The sequence below is a fragment of the Pholis gunnellus genome (genome assembly GCF_910591455.1).
Source record: "Pholis gunnellus genome assembly, chromosome: 19".
NCBI classification, from domain to species: Eukaryota; Metazoa; Chordata; class Actinopteri; order Perciformes; family Pholidae; genus Pholis; species Pholis gunnellus.
The window spans coordinates 14,125,919-14,146,787 of record NC_136546.1 but is presented as its reverse complement, the minus strand read 5'-3'; the positions used below and the strand labels follow the sequence as shown (position 1 = coordinate 14,146,787).

General features: G+C 41.1%; 2 protein-coding genes across 2 annotated transcripts; one reads left to right on the top strand and one right to left on the bottom strand.

Annotated features, from left to right (window-relative positions):
• Window positions 1-159: 159 nt before the first annotated feature.
• Window positions 160-5,737, bottom strand: LOC306711144 (sphingosine-1-phosphate phosphatase 1-like). Its single transcript, XM_079179947.1, has 3 exons — window positions 4,736-5,737; window positions 2,649-2,738; window positions 160-2,156 (listed from the first exon to the last, which is right to left on the bottom strand). The coding sequence occupies exons 1-3, from the start codon at window positions 5,411-5,413 to the stop codon at window positions 1,605-1,607; spliced, it is 1,320 nt and encodes a 439-aa protein (XP_079036073.1). The 5' UTR covers window positions 5,414-5,737; the 3' UTR covers window positions 160-1,604.
• A 1,413-nt stretch (window positions 5,738-7,150) lies between these two features.
• LOC306711694 (voltage-gated delayed rectifier potassium channel KCNH5-like) lies at window positions 7,151-20,537 on the top strand (the record flags this gene model as incomplete). Its single annotated transcript, XM_079180710.1, has 11 exons — window positions 7,151-7,223; window positions 8,713-8,836; window positions 9,418-9,524; window positions 9,637-9,762; window positions 10,486-10,601; window positions 10,861-11,253; window positions 11,692-12,121; window positions 15,478-15,677; window positions 16,727-16,979; window positions 17,324-17,520; window positions 19,389-20,537. 11 exons carry the CDS (start codon window positions 7,151-7,153, stop codon window positions 20,535-20,537), a joined length of 3,168 nt encoding a protein of 1,055 aa, XP_079036836.1.
• Between the last annotated feature and the right edge of the window lie 332 nt (window positions 20,538-20,869).

The window sequence follows — 20,869 nt, the reverse complement described above, 5'->3', positions numbered from 1 at the left end:
CTCGGGTTACAAACCAGATAAATACTAAACACCTTATCTATGTTAGTCAAAGGTTAAGCATGAACCCAGCATGCTGTTTTGGTGCAGGGAGTAAAACATGACGCTACACTGCCTGCCCTCCCTCACTATTGACAAAACGTAAATACAGTTTCTCTGGATTTGTGCAGCACCTCACACACACATGCAACTGTAAATGATATACCAATCATTCATTCACTTCTGAAAATAAAGTAATATGCATTATTGCTAAATATGCATTTTTTGGAAGATTTTATTCTCCTTGTTTACATATTTTTTTCAAAAGGATAGAATCCTTCCATAACAGAAAACAGATGTGGGAATGGACAGTAATACTAGACCTCTACATATTGATGAGTACTTAGTATAAATGCTCAGGCAATACAATTCTGACATAAATATGAATCAGCAAATCATTATTTGGACATTACAACAGCAAATAACAAGCAATTAAAACATTCAGTGCTCGGATCAGTGTTTGTATAGACTGTAGTTTAAGGAAGGCCGGCTGAAGAGGCGCCGAAAAATGATTCTTCAAATCAAGAGAGAATTATTTAGATTTATAGCAATAACTCAGCTCAAGTTAGGTAAGATGGCAAAATACTTTATCAAAAATATGATATTAATTTTGAGCTTTCAAATGATTAGAGCACTTAACGGTCACTTGACCCAAAATTACAAATGGTTCTTGAAAACAAGCACAAAAGAAATGTACAAAAAAAAAAGAAAAAAGGAGGTAATGATACAGATAATGCCGACTATGATAGTACAGAAACAATCTTTATGATGCAACACACCTGTTCCTCCAGTCTTACAAAGAGATTGTGTAACTACCCCGACACCTGTGAACTTGCTCCAAGCGGATTGTATTTAAGCACAACAAATGAGAAGTGAAGCGATTTCACACATTACTGATTCTTGGTTTGGTTCTTATAAATTTCAAATCAAGGAAGGAAATGAACGATATATTCCTCATTATTAAATGCAATCATCACAGTATATTTGATAGACTTTATATTTGCAAAGTTAACACTTAAATGTGTCGACCACATGTGGAGCTAAAGGAATAAAGGCTGGTGATGCTCTGTATTAGTCTTGTCAATAAATGAAAAAGGCTCAAACCAACAACGCTTTGGTGCAATACGTTCCTACTTTCTTTAATCTGTGGCTCCTGGAGCTGAAGCACACTGGTCCATCATGAAACGGGGCTTAATTATACCGTAAAACAGCTGGAGTATTGAAAGTCAAACAGAAGTAATGACTACATTTGTTGTGGACTATTTTCAGCCTTGGATTGATACACATTTGGTGCAGTCACAGTGAGAGAATGGTGTGTGTGGGATCAACTCAGTATAAACACGCTCATCATACTGAAGGAACATGTCAATGGAGCTCAATGGCACAGAGAAACATTGACAATACAAAAAAACAACAACAGAATATCACCAAATGTATTCTCTAAATCAGTTTCGGAGCCTTATCATGTGTCGAAACAAGCAGCATGTTTCCAAGTGCTCTTTGCCTTCATCATGAGGTGAACATGTCAGCAGTAAATGACAGTTTGCACACACAAACACACACAACACTCAGGCCAGGTTTAAGATCCTAAAGATGAGTGGCACCACACAGACACAACTGAAACCAACAACACTGTAGACGATGTAACGGTACGGCAGCTCTACTTTCATGTGCTGCCTCGCTTGTCTTACGTCGTCTGGCGGCAGCCCGAACAGGCGACATAAGAACGGAATAGTCACTGCCTTCATAACCATTCTTGTGACGAGGATGACCGCGACTCCGATGAGGAAGCGCAGCACAGCGAGAACCACCAAGCTGGTGCCGATCGGTGGTAAAGTTAGAGGAAGCGAGGACAGCGGCGGATCCAGCAGCAGCCCCAGCTGATGGTTCACGTGGGTAGCGATGGCCGCTCCCGCCGCGGTGCCCAGACCCTGAGCCGTGTCACCCCGAGAGGTGCTCCAGGAATCCAGAGAGAAAGCCACGAGTCCGAGGCCGACGTGGGACACGATAATCACAAGAGGAGCAAAGTGGTCCGTCATGTAGAAGCCGTCGATCTTGCCCAAAATTGGCTGGAAGAAGGCTAGAATAAGAAGGCTGTAGAGGAAGCCAGTTATTACCTCCTGCAACACAGAGACACAAACCATTGTAAACAATGCATATGTGCCATGAAAGCAATATTTGACTCATACATGCCTGATTCACACAAAGTCTCATAAAGCCCTTTCATGATTCATTGTGTTTTGATTGCAAAAGTTACTCTGAACATATGTTATCAGTTGTTGTACTGCAGAACATAAACATCTACTAACATGGCAACCAAATCTAATCTGGATTTGTTTATCGGCTCTGCTTCACATTTCCTCTGATCGTTGAGTTCCTGAGAACGTTATAAACATTAAAAACGGGGCATGAGTGGCTTGTCGCGCATATCAACGTTATGCATTTATGTTGAAATAAGTAATCTGTTTACCTATAGAAACAGAGAACATGTTTGACCAAGTCAGACCTCTTCTGAGCTGGATCACAGGTGTCAGTGGAGGCTAAACGTTCAGGTGGAGCAGCATCACTTTTTAGGGATTATATATTTCATATCATGTATTTAATATACTTACCAGAATAGAATGCATCCCCATGTAGACTCTGCTTACACACACCAGCACACTCCAGCTGAGAGCCACACAAAAGCCAAAGAGGAAGGGATACTAGGAGCAGAAACATTTAAAAACATGTAATAAAAGAATATTAATATAGATATTAGAAAGGTGGCTTGAAAATACAAGAATCCACATCATAGTTTTCTAACAAAGAGCTTCATCAGTAATGCAGAGAACACTAGCCCAGCAACATTTAGATAAAATCTGAATTCACTGTCAGCGGAAATAGCTCTCAAAAGCCACAGAGCATCGTGGGTTTATTTAATGCATCAGTCATCGGAAACATGAAACAAGGTTGTACTTAAGACACTGTGGTGCTTTGAGCTAAATGCTACCATCAGCATGTTAACATCAACACAAGGTTAACATGCTGATGTGATGTTTACGACGTGTACTATCTTAAGTTTCTAGCGTGCTGACATTTGTTAAGTAGAACTAAACACAACGTGCAGCTGAAGCAAATGGGAATGTTGTCAGTTTATTTTGACCAGATGGTGGATCACCAAAGTTATTACAGTTCCTCCTGAGTGGAGCATGAACGTGGGAATCATGATGTACACAACCACAACTATCTGTTTCATGGTGTCGCTAGAGGTAAGAGACAGAAGCTCGGCTCACACTTTGAATCCGCCTCCTGCCGTGGAAGCCGTTTATGGTCCCGCATCTTATCGTAACCTGTTCCTTTGAGAGGTCAGTTCCTCAACACTCCACATCAGTGAACTTGATGACACCCAAAGAGTTCAGGCAGTTCGGACAACTGCCTGAACTCAGTTCAAAGATCTTATGCTATAGTACAACAACAAAGAGCATTTAGGCTTTATGCTTACATTTGTTTTAGGGGCAATTGTGCTGATGCATTTCTTTTTATCGTTAAAACATACCGTGTGCACAAGATGATTTAACTCAGAGATCACAGAGTTGCACATGGGACCCATCAAAAGGATAAGAATGCATTGTATCCAATTCAAATCCTTGAGTTTAAGTTTAGGCTTCGACTTTTAAAGAAACTAAAGTTATTAATGACGACAACTCAACAGACTGGAGCGAGTTCTTGCACAGAAACCCAACATCAGCCAAGTTTCATTTTCATTTTCAAGGCGCTCATGAAATTAAAGTGAATTAATCATCAAGTGGAAAAGTTTGAGCTCTCTGATTCGATACGACTCTACACTCTTTGGTGAAGTTACCCTCCCAAATCCAACAACCTTGTCCTCCATCTTAACCAGAAAAGACGCTCACGGTAACATGTGCTCACTGATACTTTCACTTCCCATAAGTCAAATCCACTCGTCTCCTCTGTGTGTCTTACAATGTAGAACAGTGGCTCTTTGTTTACCTAAAAATATGAACCTATTCACTCCTCTGACACACCCCGTCATGTTTTAACAGTCAGCTTCAACAGAGGAATGTTTTTTTTAGCTCCAGGTTCATACGAGACTAGGCCACAAGAATTACCAATGATTCAAAGGCAGGTCAGAAGCCTTGAACTCTAGTCTTTTCCTTGAGATTTACTTCCCCTGAACCTGTGGCTCTTAGGGCCCTTGAACATATGAGACTTTGGTGCATAGGGCCACCTCTCCTGTGGGTTATCAAAACATTTAGATGTAGGAGTTTGCTGTTGTCTGTAATAACGTCACATTTCCAGTTCCCTTTGTTCCTCTCCCTCTCTCTGTGTGCACAGTATATATATATATATATATATATATATATATATATATATATATATATATATATATATATATATATATATATATATATATATATATACTGTTGTGTTTAAGTACCCATTAGATCAGCTGGAATACTACCCTGGTGTGCAGTGTCTTGGGTAGTTTGTGTAATTAAAACACACATTTGCATGAACACAATTTCTCAATTCCCAAGTTGACATGTTCAAACTGCTTGTTGTTGTCTAAGCAGGAGTCCAAGACCCAAAGATAGTTATTAAGCATCATATCACAGAAGATTAAGAAGAACAGAAGCTGATGCATCTTGGGTGTTTTTGTTTTATAAATGGGATTAAGCGGTTTAAAGAGTTCTCTCACCTGCCACCGGCCATAGGTCAGCATGAAGAGACAGAAGGGCATGGCAGTCCCCGTCATGGCGTGCGTGGACGGCATGCTGTACTCGGAGTTGTAGAAGACCTCCACCTTCACCACAGGGGGGGAGGCCGGCCGGGACCAGCGGACCATGTCCTTGGTGGACTGTCCCACGAACAGGTTCCAGGCCCAGACCACGATGAGCCTCCTGCTGACCAGAGCGTCGATGTTCCAGAAGAGGAAGGGGAAGAATACGATGAAGAACATCTCGTTGCCCAGCTCCGTGCCAAACGTGAACAGGTAGAACAGAAACTTGTTCTGGATCAGGAACTCTTGACCCACGTCTCCGGTCAGGGAGTTCCTCCGGAGAGGTTTGGCTCTGGCGGTGTCAGGGTCAACATCAGCGACATCGGGCTCGACGGTACCGTCACCCTGCATCTTGTTAACCGGCGGTGCTGTCGCATCCCCGGTTGCCCCATTCCCAACACCAACGTCCGAGCTTGCACCTCCCTGGGGAACCCTCTTCCTCAGACCCGGACAGTCTTCTCCACTATTATCGGGCTTGGCCGGTTTAACCGGAAATGTCCCTTTAACGCCACAAACATACTGAAACCTCGCTACATGGCGCGGGTCTTGGAGATAATTGCACATCTGTACAAACTTCTTCACAAAGTCGTTCGCCATGACTTTTAAATAACAAGTTAGTTTAAAATGCACAACACTTAAAAAATAGAGTTCATGTTCCTGTAGTGAGCTTTTAAGGAGAAGCGGAGCTCGGAGGTCGTTGCATTCCTCTTAACGAGATATAACAAGAGAGGTTTAGCTAACAGCACGGAGCAGCTACAACTCGCTACTACCTGGAGTCCGCATTCAAGTCACAGACCTTGTACGTCGGCGTGGACGGCAGCATCCAAAGTCCGTTGAAGTGGTGACAGTTAACCATTACTTCTTCTTCCTAATTCAACATCAGCCACCAGCTAACTGCGTCAGGCCGTTACTCCTGTGTTCACGCTTCTTCTTCTTCTTTTTCGTCCTTCGTCTTCTTCTTCGTTTGACTTAATGTCAGTCGGTCAATGTACAAAACGTTTGAGGGCTCCCCCTGCTGGATTTAAAATACATTACACAGATTTAAACAAATCTAAATCTTGCCTGGATGAAGTGGATGAGCAGTGGTGGATTTAGTATTCAGGTACTATATTGAAATTTAAAAAAGAAAGTGTAAAACACCAGAATATAATTGAAAGTCCCGCATCCAAAATGAATAAAAGTGTGTTATTTTATTGGATGATTATGAACATATAAGCTGTATTTAATGTCGTTGCTGGTCAGTGTGGAGCTACTTTAACAACTCTTCTGGATTAATCTACAACAATGCATTATAGTTTGTAAACTGATCTTATTTTTTCTATCTACCATCTTTATCCACAAAGTAACTAATAACTACAAGTGTCACATAAATATATTACTACTAAAGTAGGGGTATCTGTCTTTGAAACGTTAGTAGCTATGTATAAAGTAGCATAAACTGGAAATAATCAATTTATTATCTCAAAACATAACACCTCAAAATTGTACTTAAGTGGGCCGACAGTACTTGTGAGCTATTTTGGTCTACACTTGTAAATGCTCCAATTATTTTCTGAATTTGTCAAATGTCAGAAATGTCAGAAATTCAAAATGCCATAGATTGAAGCTATACTAACACACACACAGACATATTTCCAATTACAAACGTTTTCCAATTGATTTTTCAAAACGTTTTGCCACATATTATTAGTTATGGATAGGGAAAAGGATCAGGCATTGTAGGGCCACATCACATACCAATACATCTCCAATTATTACCCATGTTAAAAGCAAAAACAAAATTTAAGTTCTCACAAAGATATAATAGAAATGCATGTATACAGGTCTGAAAAGCCACAGACAATAATACCAGAATAACACCGGGATATTATAGCGGATTTACCTCCAAAATAAAAGCATCAACTTTAATGTTTTTGTTATCAGGCTGGTGTGACTCTTATGCATATTTGTACACTACATATTTGAGGACTGATCTTCATTTAGCAGGTAAAGATCCATCCACGTTATGTATTGTGACTACGCTTATCCTGTTACTCCACATGTGTAGAACAACGTGGTTATACATGTGATGAGAAAATGACAGTTTGGCTATAATAAGCACCATTTACCTCAGATTCCACATTAAATAGTTGTTGTAGCTATTTACGATGAAAGATGCCACATCTGGCAATTATGTTTTTATTTCTAAAGCCTCAGTCCGGAAGTACCTCATCTCATACTTGTGATCTTGACACTTGTGGTCCACGCTCCGGTCGGGCAGACAGCTGAGGGGGGTATTTGTTAACAACAGCACGACCACCGAGCAGCTCTGAGTCTGTGTCCGGAACCCTCATCATGCATGGGGGCAAGAGAGGACTGGTGGCTCCGCAGAATACTTTTCTGGAAAATATTGTCCGGCGCTCCAGCGGTGAGTTTGAATTAACTGAGAAAGGAAAATAATAATAATGAATGGATGTTGATTTGGCATGTCACTCACGGTACCACACAAGGCTGCATGTGATGCTGAAGTAAACCTTTCATGCTATTTATATGTAATAGAAAGCAGCAGCAATTAAGACTTGGCTGTTGTACTTTCCACTTTTTTGCAACTACCTAACAATGAAATATGAATAATGCAATATGTCTCGTGTCCAAATTATCTAGGTTAATAAACTAAAGTCAGTATAATAGTCTATACTTATGATACCCATTAAGACATATATCGACATATTATTATCAATAGCTATAGAAACAAGAACGTGTAGTGGTCTGTCAAAGTCCATTTTATGTTTTATTGCTCATTATAAGATGATTTAAGGTCTACTCCTTCTAATGTGCTTCTTTTTCTGATTAGTTTATCTGGATTCCTACAAACGCCTTTTTAATTTTCTTTTAGGGGATGTATAATATAATTTGTGTTTGGTGACTTGGGCTATATTGTCTCTATAGTGCCTCTGTTACATTTACTGACATTACTGTGTCGTTATGCAATAATATTTGTGAGTATTTGCTGTTTGTATTTCAGAAAGGTAATATTATTATTGAAAATATCTTTGGGGTTGACAGTCTGTAGTGTATTTTAGACATATTTCGTCTGTTAAAATAATCTGAAATTCAGTCATTATTGTCTGAATCACTCTGAAACACTGCAGCTGCAGAGTGAATGCATTGATTACAACATAAATAGTTAAGTTCAAGATGCACATGCTTTAAGTTTTAAAGCTTCAACACTGACTGTACATTAGAGGAAATCAGTCATTTCTATCGAGACAGCATCCAAACTGCTGTGAAGCTGGAGAGCTTTGCAGCTCCTCATCAATATTTAATTGACACTAAGGGTGGAACATAAACATATTATCAATAACTACTTCTGCTGAGAGACTCGTCTAATTATCATTGTTTACTGCTGCTTTAAGATCTCGTTTCTATTATATATGATTATTAAAATGTAAGTAGTGGGAGAGTTTGCTTTATAGTGATTTGAAGGATTGCTATATTTCAGATACAGACTTTTGTGTATGTTGAGGTTTCCTCTGATTCATGACAATGATCAGCAGCAGGATTTATAGGAGACTATATTTATATATATATATATATATATATATATATATATATATATATATATATATATATATATATATATATATATATTTATATATATATATATTTAAATATCAGATTTATACAAATATTTTTTTGTATAACATAGTTGTCAAAAATATGAATCAATGGCAACACAGCTAAAAATCTGTTTCGACGAGGTTGCAGTTGCATAACTCCAGTGGCAATGACTTTACGGACGCACCGGCTTTGACTGACAAAACCCCCAAAAGGTTGATCAACAGGTGCCCTAAAGTCTGCAGGTTTGTTGTTAGTCTTGTTTCAGACTGCTGTATTTTTCATGTATTTTCTTGCAGAAACCAGTTTCCTTCTGGGAAACGCACAGATCGTGGAGTGGCCAGTCGTTTACAGCAACGATGGATTCTGCAAGTTGTCTGGATACCACAGAGCCGAAGTCATGCACAGAAGCAGCTCGTGCAAGTGAGATGCCTTTTGTTGTATAATGATCTGACCGTTAGCTTGCATCCATAAGTGAATATAGAACAGATCGCAGTGTGCTGATGCCTTTTCTTTTTCATATTGAATCTCAGCTCCAGCAATTCCAATATACCTTTATTTAGTGAGCAGTGATTTTTCATATTAGTTTATTTGACAAGAGCTGTGCTCATTGATCAACACAAGAAAAGAAAAACTGTAAATTAGCTAGATTTTGCTAAAAATAGCTACATTTCATCTGCTGTCCCTGTCCAGATGTTTAAAGGCACCAAACAATCTGATCTGATCGATTATATACATACAAATATATCTTATAAAGGTCAGCTAATTATGGATGTGGTATAATCAGAGGACCAAAAATAACACAATAATCTTGCTGTTGCAAAAATCTTGCAAAAAAAATGTGACCACTGATTTGCAGCAACTACAATAAAGATGAAGAAGAAAAAGTGTTCAATCCAAGTTCGTGAAGTCTGTCTTTAATGTTCTGCCTTTCTTTCTAACAACAACAACAACAACAACACGCTCCCTTTTGCTTTTTGGTATCCGTCTCGCTTGTTTTGCAGTTTCATGTATGGTGACCTGACTGATAAGAAGACTATAGACAACATCAGACAGACCTTTGACAACTATGAGTCCCATTTCTACGAGGTGCTGCTCTATACAAAGAATAGTAAGTTTCACTAGAGATTCACTCTATTTTTTTAAACTAAAAATCATCAAATGCTTTTTGTTTATCTCCATTGGTGCTCTCTCACAACCCTCATCTAAACTGTGTCCTACAGGAACACCGATATGGCTCTATATGCAGGTAGCTCCCATCAGAAATGAGAACAACAAGGTGGTGCTTTTCCTCTGCACCTTCAGAGACATTACGCTTTTCAAACAGCCGATTGAAGATGAAACTAAAGGTGAGACAGTTCATATTGTTGTGTCTGGTTCAAATGGTTTGGGTTCATCCACTTCTGGCGTTTGAATGTCTTATTTCACACACTAAAGGGTTACAACGCGCATTTACATCAAGTAGATATCTCATTAAGGCCCAGACAAAGCTATATTTTATCCAACAACACCATGGAGGGTGCTGTGCAGCTCAAAGTCTCGAGCATATGAGTGGCTGTGACTCAACAGACGTTTGTTTCCTGGTATGTAACATACAACTGTCCAGGTGTTGCGTGTGCGGGTCAGTGAACACTGGTCTCTGAGGGTGCCATGTCCCAAGGGATTAAGTGCGCCACTAAGACTTTTACATACATCAAGCAGAAACAAAAGACACTCGGGCCACATGGGGATGGTAAATGTATGACATGCTGATTCATGCTGACCATCAAGTACTCAGCATATAGAACAAATGCTGTTTCTTCTTTATTGCCTAGAAATACAGTCGAAAAAAAGGATGATGCATTCATGCACAATCATATGAATTGGAAAAATGATGTTCTTTCTTAAAGGAAAATCCTTTTCCAACAATTGGGCATCAATTTATTGAAATCGCAGTTATGTAGTCTCAGAATGTTTTCTTCGAGAAGATAATCATTATATTGCTATTGCCGATATTTAGAAAGTGACATTACAGCATTGCTATTAAAATTAAAATGTCCGCATAAAACGGTCTGTTTTTTTTTGTCTCTGAGCAGGATGGACAAAGTTTGCCAGACTGACCCGGGCACTGAGCAACAATCGACACCTGGTGCAGCAGTTAGCGCCGCTGAGCACTGAGGTCAGCCACAAGCCCTCCAGACTGGCTGAGGTGAGGAGCCTTCAGATCTAAAAGAAGAGTTTGGTTTCAAACGCTACGTATCTACCTGAAAATGTCACAAGCTAAATCAAGAGACCTAAAGATAGAAGATCCAGAGTCTGAAATTAGTATATTTCCCAAAATTGTTCAGCATTTTACAGACAAATTTAAAGTTGCACCACTAGAAGGATCTATGATGAGACTGCTGTTCCTTGTTGCACTTAGCATGTGATTTTGTACTCGCAATATTAAATATTCCCTCTCAATAAAGGCTCTTCAGCTGGGGTCAGACATCCTCCCTCAGTACAAACAAGAGGCCCCAAAGACCCCTCCACACATCATCCTCCACTACTGCACCTTCAAGACCACCTGGGACTGGATCATCCTCATCCTCACCTTCTACACCGCCATCATGGTGCCCTACAACGTCTCCTTTAAGACGAAGCAAAACAATTTGGTTTGGCTGGTGCTGGACAGCGTCGTGGACATCGTCTTCCTGATTGACATTGTGCTCAACTTCCACACCACCTTCGTGGGTCCTACCGGGGAGGTCATTTCAGACGCGAAGCTCATACGAATGAATTACCTGAAGACGTGGTTCGTCATCGACCTGCTGTCCTGTCTGCCCTACGACATCATCAATGCCTTCGAACACGTAAATGAGGTGAGTGGATTGCCATTAATGCATTGCTAAAATGGTTTACGTGTTGGTGCTTGAACACTGCATGAAAAGATCAAAACATTTCTGATTGTTTCTATGAAAGGATGTCACCACATCTCCGTCTAGAGCAAGTCATCTTCGTGAGTCTTCAATTTTCCACAGGAACACCACGCGAACAGAAGACTCTCTACTCCCAGTAAGGACGTTTTTAAAAAACGTTACTTCAATCAATATCTTTTTTTAATATTGACAAAGGATCAAATGACTGCATGTATTGCATGAATTAAACATTTGGTCGATTAAATGTCAAAAACAGCCTAAATCCAAAAGATCTTCAGGTCATAATCATAGAAGACTACAAAACCCAGAAAATAGTCACATTTGAAAACATTGTGGTTTAAATGATCATCAAAATATTTGCCGATTAATTTATCATTGTAGGGTCTCAGCAGTTTGTTCAGCTCCCTAAAGGTGGTCCGCCTGCTCCGGTTGGGCCGGGTGGCCCGCAAACTGGACCACTACCTGGAATATGGAGCAGCCGTCCTGGTTCTGCTGGTGTGCGTCTTCGGTCTGGTGGCCCACTGGTTGGCCTGCATCTGGTACAGCATCGGGGACAACGAAGTCATCGATTACACCACCAACACCATTAAGACAGACAGCTGGCTCTACCAGTTGGCCCTGAGCATTGGGACCCCTTACCGCTACAACGCCAGCGGTACAGGACAGTGGGAGGGGGGTCCCAACAAGGACACGTTGTACATTTCTTCTCTCTACTTCACCATGACGAGTCTCACCACCATCGGATTTGGCAACATCGCTCCGGCCACAGACGGAGAGAAGATTTTCTCTGTGGCCATGATGATGGTGGGCTGTAAGTACTTCCAACATTAAGCGCTGTGTTTATTATCCGTTCCAACCATTTCATAAGATCTCAACAGCAACACAAGTCTAATAGATCTGATCTTACATAACAAATAGTATCTTCACTGTTCCATGTATGAGTGGTGGTTAATGGAGCAGTTAATGGAGTCACACAGCCGTCTAATATACTGTAGATACAAGCTCTTTCTATCACATGAACACACACATTCAAACGATTAACACAAGGCCTCCAATCGTTCCCGTGTTCTTCCAAGCCGCTAACAAATGGCACAAACCCTAAAATGTATCACTTGCCAGCGGACAGTTTGTCAAGAGAAATTCAAGCGAAGCTTTTCAGACCAGCTTAAATCAAAGTGACTGCTGTTTTTCTACTTCAATGGATGCACAGCACAACCTTGATAGTCTAAATAAAGCTGAATAGAGGACAAAAGAACAGCAGCTCCACTGTTGTTTCACTGGGATACAGTGTGAATGCAATGTCTGCTGAAGCACACACAATTCAAAAAGGTTTAGGATGTGCGCTCTCTCTCCTCCCTAAAAGGTTGTGCGTTTTACCTCAGTGACATACCAATTTCTCCTGGCCCTGACTGTCTAATTGACAGATGTCACTTCCTATCAACATACATCAGTTTAGACACTGGTATTCTAGCTGCATTTGCCATTAAGTTCAAGTTCAAGGCAGTGGGATGTTGCACATTTAACACTGTAGCTATAACAGCCAAATATCATTATGAAAATAGTTCATTATAAATACAAGAGAATGCAAGAATTTCATGGCTTTGTCGTAGCTAAGCAGCACAGGACTAATATGTAGCTATAGCTAGCCCAGCTAGCAGGCTACCACAAAGTGTAACAGTGACAGCTGCCTATAAAGAGAGGATTTCTGCCACTGGTTATAGTAATATATACGCTACTGGTTAATGTCTGCAGCTGCAGGTGTGAAGTGATTATGCCAGTAGAATAACAGCTGCACAGCATGAGCCACTTTTCAATCTCCCCTTCACTCTACAGCATACGATACATTCATCCTTTGATGCCGTTTCCATCCCGCTCATGCGTTCATCCGTTCCTAATATGCCAGCACAACCTTGCAGTAGCCGAAACAATCTGGATGCATTTACTTGCATGCTAGTAGTCACAGTAATGTGCTCTACAGCCCGGCTGGTTGTCTGCCAGCTGCCAGTAAAGCAACATATGGTGTAGATGTGCAGATGAAGCTCAGAATGACTCATAGCTTTCTTACTAATAAACATTTGGTGATCAGAATTGTGTTCATTTAGATGATTTTCATCTTGACTCGATGTAGTTTGCATGCGTTTATCACAATAAATAAAAGGCAACAACACAAATCACATATAGACACATGCATGCACAGATGTAGTTTTCTCTGGTGCTTTAAATCTTATCCTAATAACAGATAATGTCAGGTACATACATTATTCTTTACAGCATTCTCTTGACTCTGGTCGTGAAATTCCCATTAAGCTGCAGCCTCGTTGTTTGAACCACCGGGGAGAGTTTAGGACTCAGCTTTGTCGATAATAAAAAGTGACATGTTCAGCGTCCCTCACAGCCGTGCTCTATGGAGGTCTGTCTGAAGGTTGCTCATCATTACTACTCTATCAGGAAAGCATGGTCTTTGAGTTAATTCACTCATACTGAAATGATTCAGGCCCATTCTCTGCGTCAAGCAGATGGTTTTAAACTCAAGGAATACATGTTTTTTGCTTGGTCATGCAGTAAACTGAGGTTAGTGAGTCCAGGTAAAATAAGCATCTCTACAGCAACCACAGTACAGTATATTTTTTTACATTCTGTATATGGTTTTGATTCAGATCCCGTGGCGCTGCAGTTTTGAATAACACCAAACTGTGAATTAGATCAAGCTTATTAAGTCGAGGTCTTGAGTAGCAGGGAACCACAAGTGCATCAGTGCTAAAGACCGTAGCATGTTATATAAACATAAACAGTCTAAATTGTCTCTCAGTGTCATATTTCTAACTTTACACTAAGACTATTACATCTGAAACAATACGTCAAACCAGCCTCATTTAAATAACGTTGAACCTCTGCATATAAATAGAAATCTATTTTTATGCAGGTGTCTCTATCATTTCCATCACCAACTGCAGTTACAGTAATAGCTTCACCTTCAGTGTCACTGCTTCCACTTCCAGCCTTTGCTTACAGTTCCTCCGTCACGACTCGCCTTCCTTCACTGACCTTTGGCCCACTCCTCTAAAACAGCATGTAAAGTGATGCAATATAAACTGTGAGGGAAACACAAACTGACGGCCACGCTTCAAGGTCTCTACTTCCAAAACTAACCACCCATTATTCTTGTTGTGTTTCGATCGCGAAGATCACTCAGTCACACTGAAGTGTCAGGTTCAATTACGGCCGATAAATCTCCTGCTACAGATACAGGAATTATGCGGGAGGAGAAGAGGAAAGGGGGAGCTTGCCTGCAGGCTGGAGTGTAGTAAAAGGACAATGAGCCATCACGTTAGATATGTATCCTAACCTCTGTGATCCTGCTGTGGCGACTGGAGACGACTCTTTCCTCTTGAGTGGGTAACACCTCACGATAAGAGATACTGACTGACTCTTCGAGGTCACTGCAGCACAGAACTCTTACTGAGGAAATGCGCTTTATGAATAACATTATAAACGCTCAATCCACTACTCAGATTATTTGCATAGGAGGAGTAAAAACCCTGAGAGTTGTTTCCAAAAACATGATAAACCATTTCTTAATTTAGGACCTTTATTTTTCAAATAAGGAGGAAATGATAATCTTAAAGGGAATAGGGATAGATCAATTAATGAATTGTTTAATAATAAGTTATTAAGGTAATGAAGTAGTCAAATGATTGACCTAATGGGATGTATGAGTAAACGTGTGGTATTTTTAATGGACCATGTAGTTTCTAATAAAAATATTTTAAGGTTAAACCTCGTTAAAATTGATCAAAACATGAAAACCATCCCTTATCATGCATCCAAGCTAATCATCAATTTACATGCATAGCCATTAAGATACCTTAACATGCTACAAAACTTCTTAATTTGCAGCATGTACAAAAATAATGGTCATTTGAAGATACAAGTGGTAAAAACCTAAACTTAAAACACTTAAGTATGTGCCATATGTGAGGTGGAATACAAATCCTATAAATATACATTTTTCTTTACCTGAAAACATTCAGACCTTCATGTGAACCAAACTCCTAATGATCCCACATGGTTTCCTAGAATAAAACATAGTGTTCCTTCTCATGTTGTTGAATAAATCAGCCCTGCATGTCCGGCTGCTTTGTGCCTGACTTTGTCCTTTTTTTTTAGCGCTGCTATATGCAACCATTTTTGGAAATGTCACCACCATCTTCCAGCAGATGTACACCAACACAAACCGCTACCATGAGATGTGCAACAACGTGCGCGACTTCCTGAAGCTTTATCAGGTTCCCAAAGGTCTGAGTGAGAGGGTCATGGACTTCATCGTCTCCACCTGGGCCATGTCAAAGGGCATTGACACAGATAAGGTATCATTATTATTATCATTGTCAGCAGTAACAGTTCATGAATCGTCCCATTTTGGTAATAAACTCTGAAATGTTCATAATGTACTTAATGTATACTGTAATTAAAGTGTTGTTAAATGGAAATAGTGCATGCTGATTGGATGGAGATGTGTTGTGCACACGTGTGCTTGAAGGCCGAAGTTAAACCGATGACCCAAAGATAAGAATGCTCTCATTTTGAACAGATAGAGATGTGTGGGCGGAGTCGACAGGTGGACAATAACTAGCATCAAAGGTCACCGCAGATCAATGAGTGCACTTGCTCATTGAGCTCAGGGTTCGTTGACATAATCATAAAGTGTTAGAAAGGCATATTTTTGCTGCGCTACGGCCAAAGTAACAGCAGATTGATAGTTTAATAATCTGAATAATTTATTTAAAAGGGAAAGGCAAAACACCCTGAGTAAGGCAGGTGTGTGTTGGTGTATTTTTATAACCAAGGAGCCATATTTATGAAAAGCGTGTCGTTTTTAACCCCTTATGACACATCCGTCCTGTGGATCAAAGCATAGTTCTACCTTTTTATACTTACTTACTTTCCCCTCCAAAGGCACCGGAAATGCTCCTGATGTCATTCTTTGTCCTGACCACAAAAACGTCTTCTTAGAATGAAACGTTTGTATCTATTTATGCGGTGGGGTCCTCTTCACGGAGCCGGCCTCCATGTTTCTACAGTAGCCCAGAACAGACAAACTAAACTAACTCTAAATAGGGACATTCGCATTTTCCCTTCGGCCACCGTAGTTGTCCTAAATGCTTTGCACACAGGAGAAGTTTCAGTTGGTTGCAATTTGCAATATCACCGCTAAATACCGCCAAATCCTACACACTGCACCTTTAAAGACAAACATCTGACTAAATGTTTTCTGTATTACTAAACCAGTTTCCACCATTGTCGTTGACACGTCTGCCTAAAAGACTTTTGGCTTTGGAAAATGTTGACCACTAATGATAAATATACAGTATGATACCTGATGATAACTGCCCTGATATCTCATCATCTCTCTCAGGTTCTCTCAATTTGTCCCAAAGACATGCGGGCGGACATCTGCGTCCACCTCAACCGGCAGGTGTTCAACGATCACCCGGCGTTTCGTCTGGCGAGCGACGGCTGTCTGCGCTCTTTAGCGGTGGAGTTTCAGACCACACACTGTGCACCTGGAGACCTCATCTTTCATGTCGGAGAGAGCGTGGACACCCTCTGCTTTGTGGTCTCCGGCTCACTAGAAGTCATCCAGGACGATGAGGTCATCGCAATACTCGGTAATCTTAACGCAACATTACGACATCGACCGGGTCAAGTTTTATCTGTGCCTGTTGGTAAAGATACAACTAGAACAAAGGTTATCTCAGTGCAAAGATGCATTCATGATTCAGCGCTGTTATACAAAGTTAAGACAGCAATGTTTAAGTCAAGTCTGATATTTCCTTACATGTAAAAGATTGATCTGTGTCACTTCCACACAGTGAGGCATACAGGTTGTTGATTAGAACACTGGTATCGGATCGGACGATACCCAAAGCCCAGTTATCGGTATCGGGACTGAAAAAGTCAGACCGGTGCATCCCTACCTTCAAACGCAGTGATCATGTCTGTCTCCATCCAGGTAAAGGTGATGTGTTTGGAGACGTGTTCTGGAAAGAGACCACGCTGGCCCGGGCTTGTGCAAATGTCCGAGCTTTGACCTACTGCGACCTGCACGTCATCCGGAGAGACGCTCTGATGAGGGTGCTGGAGTTTTACACGGCGTTCGCCAACACGTTCTCCCGCAACCTCATCCTCACCTGCAATCTACGGAAACGGGTAATCATTGGACAATATAGCATTGTAGTATTGGTAGTATTGGTTTCTTTAAGGGCTTGTTATGCCTTTGGTAGAGTAGACAGTAAAGGTGTCACATTATCAGCAGCTTTGCATCCAAACTTTGCTGAAACGTACAGAACTCTAATTTAAATCCTGAAGGAGGCTTCCAAACATACCAGGTATGTCAGGCTCTGGCTGACTTTTTGGTAAATCTATTTGATGATGGGTGCAGCCATAAAAGACATGGAGTCTTGGGTTTGAATCGCTCAGAGTGAACATCATGAAGCTTCAACATAGAGTTGGAAAAAGTTGATACAGAATGTATAGACCGACGGATACTGTCAGTGTCAGACAAAGTTGAATAACATGATTTAAACAAATATAAAAGCTCAGGAGGTTAAGTGCACACAAAAGGAAAAAGTTGTATCTTAATTGAGTTTTTCAGTCATCAGTCCAAATTGTAAAACCACCACCTTTAGATAACTGTGAACATAACATTTCAGAGGCTCATTTGGCAAAAGAGCATAATAAAACAGTTTGAGAAGTTTCTAAGGAACAGTTATTAATATTTGATCAACTTCTCCATGATGCATAAGACATTGGGAATGTATTGCTTTCCAGTCTTGATAGTAAGTTGCCTATATGTTGCTGTAATATTATACTACGGGATGAAAATCTCATTCATTCTTAATGAATAATCTCTTTAAAGTCAATCTAGTAAAAGTGGGTCGTTGGGCTCTTTGTCCAGGACTGGTTTAAATTAAATAGAGATACGCTTGAGGTGCAGTAGATGTTATCAATCAAAATATGCACTTTTATGAAGGAATTAAACAGACTGGCATTCATATATAATCGCTGTATCGAGAAAAGTTCAGGAATACAGTCAAACCATAACAGAAACATGGAGGTTTATAATTATTTGATTATGTTTTAAGTAGCTACTCTAAATTTCCTCTGACTTTTCCAGTTTCTTGCAGCACCATTACAAGAGGTCTTACGTAATAACAGATACTGAAATCCCACGGTCAGTGAAGCAGCTCTAAATCTAAACAATTTCAAGGCAAATTGTGGCTACATGTTGAAAGATTTATGTATTTTTCTTAAAATGTATTCAGTGAAAACAAAGCAATCTATTATTGATTTGAGCAGCTTTAGAAACAGTTTGTGCTGCATGGCTTTTAAGATCAGTCGCTGCCCTCTCTACTGTTTTGTACTCAGTTAACTTGCATGCATGTGCATCTTAACTGCACATGAGTACAAGCTAAAAGTGTCCGAAAGCAACTCCTCAAAGGATTTTTGCTTTTTTTTATATAGTTGCATGTTGTTCAAGAACATTGTGAACCATTTCCTTTCATTTTCAGCGGGATTTTTGCGTTTTGTGCATTACATCAAACAGATGAAACAGATGAGTTTTTAACTGACAAAGGGAATGTAGTAGCGTTTTGTATTCAGGAGAGTTGATGTTTCACACGTGAAAATAATTTGAATTCTGAACAGTTCATGAACACGAGGTTCTTGTATTTATAGTTAGTACCACAGTTCCTTCAGAACATGTTTGCAAAGTCCACGTGACATTCTAATAAGTTGCATCAACTTCCTTTCCAGAAATCCAGAAATCCTCAGGGCCTAGATATCGCTCCATTACTACATTATGGCTCCATTAACGGTTTCCCTCATGCATTGCTGCATTCAGTTCTTTAATATTTCAACAGGTCTACATGCATATCCTGGCTTTAAAGCTGCATTATATATGTATGTATGTATGCTCTGTTTCATCCAACTAGAGCTCTATACTATTGGAATGTAAATGTGGCCTCTGTGTGTGTCCCACATTGTTGTCCTCATGCACAGTTTCTCCCTCTTTGCAGATAATCTTCAGAAAGATCGCTGATGTGAAGAGGGAGCAGGAGCGCCGAAAGAACGAGGTGACTCTCTGCATTCCTGAAGACCACCCAGTCCGCAAGCTGTTCCAGAGGTTCAGACAGCAGAGAGACACTCAACCACCGGGAGAGTCTCACTCTTACTTTGATCACAACTGTGTACAGGTGGAGCCGCAGCACCAGCGTCACTCCGAATCAAACTCTTACACACAGTGTCAGTCTGTATCTCCTCAGCAGCAGGAGTACAGCTCCACGGTGCAGAATAATGCACCCAGCTCGGGAGGGGTCAACGCAGGCAGCGGCTGCAGCATGGCTGCCCCTCCACAAGCGTTTGTCCACACTGAGACGTCGGAGCAAAGCTGCACACAAGAGGCTGGGGAGTCTACAGCCAGGCCCGGTGCAGAGAGTCAGCTTTGTCAGAGGGTCAACAGCCCTGTGAAGAGCAGTGGTGCAGGTGGAGAGGGAGCTGTAGGTGGCATTACTGGCAAAAGAGGCTGGGCAAAGTTTAGAAACGCCGCTTCAACCGCACCGCCGCCTCCTGCTGTCGAGCCGGAAAAGAAGCCACAGAAAGCAGAGGAGTGGCAGAAAGGACCCCCGTCCTCAGAACGGCTAGCAGCCGCCAACAAGAACCAGGAATTGGAGGAAAGTGGAGAGACGGGGGGCACAGAGGTGGGCAACAGTGCTGGAGAGGCAGGTGAAGAAATAAGCGCCCTGCACAAAACTGACTCCTGTGACAGTGGTATCACAAAGAGCGATCTGCGCATCGACCGAGCCGGAGATTCGAGAAGCTCCTTTGAAAGAAGCCCGATGGAAAGGAGCCCTCTGGAGAGAAACCCGTTTGAGCACAGCCTCGGGGTCGACTCCCTCAAACACTCTTTTGTTCAGCCGGTGTCTGAACAAGGGCTCCTTCAAGCCACCCTGCATGAGGCCAAGCTGGAGCTGAAGGGAGACATTCAGAAACTGAGCGGCCGCCTGTCGGTGCTCGAGTCTCAGGTGAGCGAGATCCTCAGGCTGCTGTCGATGAGAAGAAGACTCTCGCTGCCTCCGACCTCTTCCCCGAAGGCCAGAGTGAAATATCAGGACTCATTCGCCGCCTCCAAGCCGGTCACACCAAAGGCAGACGATGGGCCTTTTTGAATTTACTGATTCCAAAAATCCATAACCTGGATATCTTAAAAACTGATTTACATAAGCACCAGTTTGCATGTCCTGCTGGACTCTGGCCTGCCAAAGAAATGTCTCACAGTAAACACCACCACTGCATGCAGAAATCCCTTTATAATGTTACCATAACACTTAAAAAACAAGGATTTGTCTAACAGTCTTTGACTTGTGAGGCACTTTTATGGTCCTGTGTATACTAGATTTAAGAATGCCAAACAGGAACAATTACTGACCAAACACTAGGAAATAAATACATTTTAGAGGCATTATAAAACAACGTGTATCTCATGATTGATACTCTGATG